This window comes from Nerophis lumbriciformis, linkage group LG32 (assembly GCF_033978685.3).
Source record: "Nerophis lumbriciformis linkage group LG32, RoL_Nlum_v2.1, whole genome shotgun sequence".
In the NCBI taxonomy this organism is placed as follows: domain Eukaryota; kingdom Metazoa; phylum Chordata; class Actinopteri; order Syngnathiformes; family Syngnathidae; genus Nerophis; species Nerophis lumbriciformis.
In genome coordinates this window covers 19,273,033-19,283,032 of record NC_084579.2, presented here as the reverse complement: position 1 = coordinate 19,283,032, position 10,000 = coordinate 19,273,033, and the positions used below count along the sequence as shown (strand labels likewise).

Here is a 10,000-nt window from a genome sequence, read left to right as displayed (position 1 = left end):
GCAAAGTTGAAAAGCCAGCATCTGTGATGGTATGGGGGTGTATTAGTGCCCAATATATGGGTAACTTACACATCTGTGAAGGCGCCATTAATGCTAAAAGGCACATATAGGTTTTGGAGCAACATATGTTGCCATCCAAGCAACGTTACCATGGACGCCCCTGCTTATTTCAGCAAGACAATACCAAGTCACGTGTTACATCAACGTGGCTTCATAGTAAAAGAGTGCGGGTACTAGACTGGCCTGCCTGTAGTCCAGACCTGTCTCCCATTGAAAATGTGTGGCGCATTATCAATCAATCAATCAATCAATGTTTATTTATATAGCCCTAAATCACAAGTGTCTCAAAGGGCTGCACAAGCCACAACGACATCCTCGGTACAAAGCCCACATAAGGGCAAGGAAAAACTCACCCCAGTGGGACGTCGATGTGAATGACTATGAGAAACCTTGGAGAGGACCGCATATGACACACTAAATTTGTTCTTTGTTTATCGCTGTTAGTTGGTTTCCGCCCTGACCGCGATACACACATTTTCACAAAGTAGGTATCAATGATTATAAATCCAATATTTTCATAGTTAGAGCATAACATTTTTTTACAACCTGCTAACAATGTTATTTTAAAACATTTTGAGAGCTTTCCAAACATGAAATAACACCCTATAGTCACCTTTACACTCTTTTAATCCAATATAGTAATGCTGACTGAGGCTGAGCCAATCAGTGGCCACGATACTGAACAGCGAGCTCTGATTTGTTTGGTCTCCTCTAGCGGGCAATTCTGCTGAAGTGTTGATATTTATAGTTTATTTTGACATTTTTATGCTTGAAAATGCTTAATTTGTAGCGATGTGGTGAAGCCGCAATATCTGAAGTAAGATGTGCAAGGGCCGACTGTATAGAAAAAGGGAGCATTGATTGAGTTATGGATGGTGAACAGTGATGCCAACAACTGTGGAGCACCTAAGAAATATTATATTGTTTTTCATTGCTTTCTTCCAATTGTTAGTTTTTACATTATTTATTTGTTTATTTGAGTTTGACTGGGAAAAGAGGGGGTGTCTTATATTCATATATATATATATATATATATATATATATACATATATATATATATATATGTATGTATGTATATATGTATATATATATATATGTATATATGTATATAAAATATTTGGGTCAGTATTAGGGATGTCCGATAATATCGGCCTGCCGATATTATCGGCCGATAAATGCGTTAAAATGTAATATCAGAAATTATCGGTATTGGTCTTTTTATTTTCGGTATCGTTTTTTTATTTTATTTTTTTTATTTTTTTTTATTTATTTATTTATTTAATCAACATAAAAAACACAAGATACACTTACAATTAGTGCACCAACCCAAAAAAAATCCCTCCCCCATTTACACTCATTCCCACTCATTCACACAAAAGGGTTGTTTCTTTCTGTTATTAATATTCTGGTTCCTACATTATATATCAATATATATCAATACAGTCTGCAAGGGATACAGTCCGTAAGCACACATGATTGTGCGTGCTGCTGGTCCACTAATAGTACTAACCTTTAACAGTTAATTTTACTCATTTTCATTAATTACAAGTTTCTATGTAACTGTTTTTATATTGTTTTACTTTCTTTTTTATTCAAGAAAATGTTTTTAATTTATTTATGTTATTTGATTAATTTTTAAAAAAAAGTACCTTATCTTCACCTGGTTGTCCAAATTAGGCATACTAATGTGTTAATTCCACGACTGCATATATCTGTTGGTATCGGTTGGTATCGGTAATTAAAGAGTTGGACAATATCGGAATATCGGATATCGGCAAAAAGCCATTATCGGACATCCCTAGTCAGGATGGTATTCTTCACTGAGCTCTACATTTATCTGCCCAAGAGAAATAAAACAGGAAGCGGCCAAGTAAATCTGTTTGTGAATGCAAAACAATTAAATTCAAGTCATTCGTTGTGGTCAATCCTGTTCCACTCCCGCTCTGTCGGTGGCGATATTGAATATTGAAAAACTGATCCCAATACCAAACAAATAAAGATGAACACGAAATGTCCACTATTTTTTAGTTGAATATTCCATCAAACTTCCATCAATAATACTAAATCTAGGTTTCAAACCTTTATCCAGATCTGCATCAACATGTAATAGCTTTGCCACCCCTTGAATACACCTCATTCAAACTCACATACACAAACAAAGAACCAAAAATGTAACATTCTTGGTGTGTAAAGAATGCAGATTTATGTTTCAGTTAGCGATGCTCTGTTTTTCCTTTAGTAAGTCATGAAAGGTAACCCATTTTCTTCATCAATAATTATCATTAAATCCCAGCATTACATGCAGCAATAGGAAATATATGCATACAAAAGCTTCCCAGTGTGTGTCCAAACATAACACAGTCCCTGTTGAGGCGTTCACACAGTGAGTCGGTCTGTCATTACTTCAGCTTCATGACTGATCTGGGCCTCGGAGCAGCAGTGTGGAAGTCCGCCTGTGTCGCCTGTTACCATGACAGTCTGTCACACGCACACACACACACACATTCATACACAGTGTGTTATTGTGCATAAGGGTCCCAGCTGGAGCTCATTTCTCATTCGAAATGTAACCCATCCCAAACAGTACAACAGTTTATATTGGCTTTACAGAGGTGTGGACAAAGGTTCTTGTGAGCTTCTTAAATATCTCCAAATTAATGTCCGTGTGTGTGTGTTTTATTTCTAGTGCTGACAGACGAACAGGTGTAGCGTTAAAGGCCACCGCTGTCTTCCCTTGGGGGAGATTTTCTTCGGCTGTCATTGACTTGCATGTATTGTGCTAATTTACGTGACTTCCTTGACCTCCATATTTGTCCCAGGTGAACATGATTGGTGTGTGTTGGCTGTTTTCTTAAGTTTGGAGTCTAGCCTAAAGGACAATATCAATTGAATACAGCCTATATGGAAAAAAAACTATAATTCTTCTTGTGTGACCGCATGAGTTGTACTGTTGTCAGTTTACTGTGACCATTAATGGTATGTGTGTGTGTGTCCAAGGCCGCCCATGCAGACTATAATTCCTGGTTTATGTCCATGTTCAGCCATCACATACAATCATGCAGCCCTGTCATACACACATGTACACATAAAGGGGACAAAAGGGGAAGGCAAAGCTGTCGACATCTCACATTCAGTGGGAGGCTTATAAAACGGAAATAAAAAAATCTATGCACACATATACAGTGGTAAAATATGGTAGTTGTGATTGTTAATGATCTCACCCCCTTTCTATGTGTCTGTGTTTCCGTGTCTCCTGCAGTTTATTTGCTCTCCTTTCCAAGAAGCACAACAAGGTCCTGGAACAGGCAACACAGAGTCTAAGAGGCAGACAGGGAGAGAACACCACCCTGCCCGACTATGTGAGTAATAATACACATTACTTTACATAGATACACAGTGCTTCTGATGATATGCTAATCATCTAACTTGTTAAGTAAAACCGTACGGAATCCAATTATTAAACAGAGTTATATGAAAGGCAACCCCGCTGATACAAGCATGAAATGTTTGACTGTAATTTGCAATGCGGAGCTTCCTGTACTTCACAAAGGGTGAATATACAATAATATAAAAACATGCATTTTGGACTTTTACCCACATGCAAACATAACATTTTGGATTTGGTGGGAAAATGTCAATTTAAAATTTTTTTTTTTTTTTCAACCTGTCTTTTTTTAAGTGTTGTCACAGTTGTTCATTCAATGTAATAGTCATTTAATTGTATATTTCAATACATGGTTATAATTGTGTGAATGCTGAAAAGTATATCATATTGCATACCAAAAAGTAGTTTATTTATTATGTTAACATTAGCGTGATAACTTTTTTTTAGCTAATTTTGCAGCCATATACCTCAGTCATATCTAATTTGGTACTTGACGCGTGCTAACATCAGCATGCTAACTTTTTTACCCAATTTTGCATGTGTGCGCCTCAGTCATATAACTTGATGCATGCTACGAGTTAGCATACTAACATTAGCATTTCAGTTAGGACTTGCGCATATCAGCATTCACATGCAATTTATCCCGAAATTGCATATTCTAGTTGTAATTATTTTGTATTATATAATTAATTATATATTTATAGTAGCAGTGTCATATGATTAAATTCTTTTAGCAGAATAATCACACTTTTGAATTTTGATTAATCTAGATTATTCACAGGTAATCGCTTGCATCATTTATCCATCCATCCATCCATTTTCTACCGCTTATTCCCTTTTTTGGGGTCGCGGGGGGCGCTGGAGCCTATCTCAGCTACAAAGACATGCACCTGGGGATAAGTTGATTGGCAACACTAAATTGGCCCTAGTGTGTGAATGTGAGTGTGAATGTTGTCTGTATATCTGCGTTGGCCCTGCGATGAGGTGGCGACTTGTCCAGGGTGTACCCCGCCTTCCGCTTGCATCATTTAAATTAACATAAAAAAGACCACATTTGGACACAACTCTTCTTGTCAGAATGTCATCCAGGGACATTTTTTTATGTGTTACTTGAATGCACATCTTCTTTTTTGTCTTTCTCAAAACCTAGTAACAGTTTTATCTGAATCCTAGTCTGGTGTATTTTGGAGTGAAATTTGCCAGCAAGCACACCAGTAGGAATCTCACTCATCTTTTGCACTAAAGTATACACTGACATCACTGACCATATACAAACTTGTGCTACCTTTTAGGTAACCATTTGTTGTTAAGTTAAAAAGAGCATCAATAAATTGCGTGATTAATCTGTGATACTTCTTTGTGATTAATCACATGAGTTAACTTATTTTGGACAACCCTATTTATATGAGCCTTTATCTAACAGCAGAATATTGCATGAGCCATTCATTTAGTGCACTTAGTGACTGATTGACTAAGATCCAAATACTACGCCCTAAACAGCGTGTGCAACCTATAAAATTGTGTGTGGTTTTAGTGGGTGTGTTTAATGTGGTCTCCTAAGACTGCATGTAGCTCAATTTCATTTTGTTTTAATCATCCCCTAAAGGGGTCATATTATGATTTTTTTTCCCCCTCATTCAAAACACTTCCTTCTGGTCTACATAACATCAAATCATAATCAAAATTTTGCATAGAATGATTTACAAGCCACTCTTTTACGTCTCTTCAGGATGCGCCGTTTTGTGGGCGGTCTTATTTACGTGCCTTCACTTCCACTTTGTCTTCTTCCCTCCAGCCATGCTGTAGTTTTTAGCGCTTCCATATGGAGCCTATTGACATATATAATTTAGAACTATACACACATTTTTATTAGAAATGGCAACAGCTGAGGATGCATGTGCATGTACAAACCAGTCTGCCCCACAACAAGAGGATAGTGAAAAAGAAAGAGCTTATTGACTACAGCGTCGGACTACACACACAGCCTTTGCTCAATACTTTGTAGATGCAGCTTTGGTAGCCTTCACAGCCTTGAGTCTTTTTTAATACAATGCCACAAGCTTAGCACACCTATCTTTGGGCAGTTTGCCCATTCCTATTTGCAGCACCTCTCAAGCAGTTGAAGGATGTGCACATGGTGCAAAGGTAAAGGTGTGCTGAAAACCTGGGATGTACTTTTTCCAATACAAATCATACATCAGCAGCCAAGAGGAGCTTTAGTAACCTGCAACCTGTTGTAAATCGACAGTTTGCATATAGTGGGGTTTGTAAATCGAGGTTGAAATGTATGTCTAATATGTATATTATTGACAGTCCAGTTATGTTGACAGGCATACGTAGGACGTAGCTGCTGCTCAAAAGCCTCCATTTTCACAGCCATTTGTGTGCAACCGCCAGTTTGTACGTCCCTTTTAGACCAGTGGTTCTTAACCTGGGTTCGATCGAACCCTAGGTGTTCGGTGAGTCGGCCTCAGAGGTTCGGCGAAGGTCAAGACACACCCAACTCATCGTGTAAATAAAAACTTCTCCCTATCGGCGTATTACGGATACGGCAACAGCAGAAGTCACACTGATTTGCAGGTGTATAATTTGTTGTGAGTTTATGCACTGTGTTGGTTTTGTTCTTTGAACAAGGTGATGTTCATGCACGGTTCATTTTGTGCACCAGTAAAAAAACATGGTAACACTTTAGTATGGGGAACATATTCACCATTAATTAGTTGCTTATTAACATGCAAATTAGTAACATATTGGCTCTTAACTAGTCATTATTAAGTACTTATTAATGCCTTATTCGGCATGGCCTTATTATAACCCTAACCCCGACCCCAACCCTAACCCTAACCCTAACCAAATAATTCTAAATTAAGTATTTGTTACTTAGAATATGTTCCCCTGGTGTCCAAATAACTTTAAATTAAGTCTTTGTTACTTAGAATATGTTCCCCTGGTGTCCAAATAACTTTAAATTAAGTCTTTGTTACTTAGAATACGTTCCCCATACTAAAGTGTTACCAAAAAGATATAACTTTGTCTTGAATTTGAGAAAAAAAAACATTTTATTTTTCACTAAAGAAGGGTTCGGTGAATGCGCATATGAAACTGGTGGGGTTCGGTACCTCCAACAAGGTTAAGAACCAATGCTTTAGACGTACAAAACTGAGCCTGCAAAACAGTTTTAGTCTTGATAAATCACACTGTGTAAGATAAATAATTAAAAGGCATTTTGATAATCAGCATATGTGCTGCATATTATTGAAGACAGACACGTTAAATGGATTGCGCTCTTTATTTTGCTCACCAAACACAAAATACTCTGAGCACAAGTTAGTAGATCAGCTTTAATACACGCAAACCCTTATTGTACATGCATAATAATGCTGATTTTCGACATGCTTTGGAACACAACCCTGCTGACTGTAGATGAGAGGCAGACGAGTATGCGTAAATGTACATTCTATTGTCACTATTGTGAATGGGAACCATCAGTCTCTTGATAGCATTTAACAGCCCTTGACAGCAAAAGTGTTTTATGTACACTTAACGCGCATGACCTGTTTTTTCATGACATTTTTTTTTCTTTTAAACCAACAACAATGAATAGGCATAAATAGTCCTTTGGTGAGAACCGTATTCAAATGATTCAGGCTGCAAACGGCCAAATGTACTACTTTAATTCAACGGGCCTCGTACTCTCAATTCAGAGGTGGAGCTTCAACCAGTAATACAAATCTGTTATATGTGCTTTTCACCAGCACCTGACCAATGAGCATCTTACAGTATTAGTGCTCGTGCACCTTTGCCTTCAGGTTTGCCTGTCTAGGTCTGGGTCTGGCTGTCTCATTAGATTTGCATGGTCCTCCTGTGGTGTGTGTGAGTGTGTCTGGGCGAGAGACATGCATGAGGATGCCCTCAGGTGTTGATGAAACATGAGTGCATGTGAGTGTTCTTTCAAGCATGCAGCAACTGTCTGATGAGGCCCCTTGTAAACAGACGTCAATGTGCTCGCATTGAAATAATAGCTAAAATGCAATTATCCAGATAGGTTCTGAGGCTTCTTTCCCTTCCTTTAGGGGCTCTGTTTTATTTATATACACGTGTGCGTAAAAGCATAAATCCACAGTACTGTATATATATGTAACATAAAGACATATTACTTTGCCATGATTGAATCTTGTCTATGTCAGATTCGCTCCCAGCCATAAGAGAGTGCATCCACGCGGGCTATAATGGCAGTGACAACAACAATAACAAGACACATACAGTACACGCCACAGTAGGAAGGTCAAAGTGTATCGTCAGCACACCGCAGCTTATTATCGAAAGACAGTCATTCTGTTCCTCAAGGGCACCCGGGCGATTTACAGTATGAACTTTCATGGGAATTTCACCACAAGGGTTTATTTCGCCCCGAATAGCGTGTGACATCCAGTCTGGGTCAGAGAACTGGTCAACATGTGCCAGACTATACTAAGTCAAGGTGACATCGGTTCCCATGTCAGGGCTGTGTGCATCTATCTAAAGTTGCACATTCCATATAAGACTTTCTTGCAAAGTTGTTATAAATTTGGACATGTTGCATGCAAAGGTGCCAAATTAGAAATATTACAATACAGCGGTGTGACATGACAATGGCATGTCAGGACTTCAATAGCATGCTTCCAACTTTGTTTGAACCAGTTGCCCCAGCGCACAGAGGCTTGGATGAGTTTAGCGTGGAAAACTTGAGTGACCTAGATCTTTAACCTTATCAACAAAAACATAGAGAGCACTTTCTGTGTTTGCTACCACGAATGGCAGACTTCATGGGAGCCTTGAAGCGTTATCATGTAGCATTGCAAAGATGCCAAACTAGGAATATTACAATGCGGCAGTTTGACATGACAATGGCATGTCAGGACTTCAACAGCGTGCTTCCAACTTTGTTTGAACCAGTTGCACCAGCGCACATGGGCTTGGAAGAGTTTAGCGTTGAGAACTTGAGTGACACAAATTTCTTTGGCCCCTTGGGGAATTGTTCTGCAGTTGTATTCAATAATAAATAAATAAAAATGGTAAATGGGTTGTACTTGTACAGCGCTTTTCTACCTGTTTTTTTAAGGAACTCAAAGCGCTTTGACACTATTTCCACATTCACCCATTCACACACATTCACACACTGATAGCAAAATAGCATAGAGACTGAGTGACCAACGCCTGGGACTTTGGGCACTCCATTCTGGGGAATTACATCCAGGCAACTGGATTACTGTAGTTTCTTACACACAATGTTTAACCGTACAATAACCAGGGCGGTATACAAATATCTTAGTCTAAAACAGTACCACTGCATTTTGAAATAAAAAACCCATCCACCACAAACCCAGCCAAGGCAGTACAACGCCTATGTGGAATCATGGCCATTTATGCATGGGAAAACAGACCTACAACAACAATTGGTCACATTCAGGTGTTATTTTATTCAAAACGAGACTGAGGGCAGCAATAAAACGAGACCACGGCGCTGCCGCAAAGTGTCGACTGCAGAGTATAATATAAGACATAGAAACAGCATTGCTAATGCTCGCTTGTGTGTTTGTTGATGTTTTTTTTTTACTGGCTGTCAAATGTTTTGACAAAAGTACTGTTCTGTATACACTGTTTGGCATTTAAAAAAAAGCATACATAGAGAGAGAAGAGAACCATGCAAAAGGAAGAGCGATTTGCAGCAGTGGGGAGGAGGGTGGGTGGTAAAAGGGAGGGGGAGCTATGGAGACAGGGCATCTGGAAACAATGTCATTTAGTTGGCTCTGCAGAGAGAACTCATGTTTGTTTAATGTGGGATTGCCTGGACATGTAATAGCTCTCTTTACAAGAGAGAGACTTAAAGGGAGGAAAGATATACTGTGTGTGTGTGTGTATATGTATATATATGTATGTATATATTTGTATGTATGTATGTATCTATGTATGAATATACAGTCGTGGTCAAAAGTTTACATACACTTGTGAAGGACATGATGTCATGGCTGTCTTGAGTTTCCAATAATTTCTACAACTCTTATTTTTTTGTGATAGAGTGATTGGAGCACATACTTGTTGGTCACAAAAAACATTCATGAAGTTTGGTTCTTTTATGAATTTATTATGGGTCTACTGAAAATGTGACCAAATCTGCTGGGTCAAAAATATAAATACAGCAACATACATTATCAATTTTGGTGATGTAGAAAAGTTACAATCAAATCAAATTAGCTTCATGGCACGGCCTCTTAACTTCATGTTAGTGATTATGATTGACGACACCTGTTGACTTCTCTGAGCCTATTTAAGTAGGGCTCGTGTGATGCAGTCATTGAACTCGGTTACAAACGCGACAATGGGAAAGTCTAAGGAACTCTGCACAGATCTGCAAAAACGAATTATTGACTTGAACAAGTCAGGAAAGTCACTTGGAGCCATTTCAAAGCAGCTTAAAGTCCCAAGAGCAACAGTGCAGACAATTGTTCGTAAGTATAAAGTGCATGGCACAGCTTTGTCACTGCCACGATCAGTAAGAAAACGCAGGCTATCACC

The 10,000-nt window shown here is 38.6% G+C and overlaps 1 protein-coding gene across 1 annotated transcript in view; it reads left to right on the top strand.

The window, feature by feature from the left end:
• The window catches only part of dym (dymeclin), a 134,598-nt gene that overhangs the window by 48,597 nt on the left and 76,001 nt on the right, over nucleotides 1–10,000 (top strand). The window contains exon 14 of the mRNA XM_061927506.2: nucleotides 3,320–3,419. Coding sequence (XP_061783490.1) covers nucleotides 3,320–3,419 — 100 coding nt within the window. The remainder of the gene's footprint in view (nucleotides 1–3,319; nucleotides 3,420–10,000) is intronic.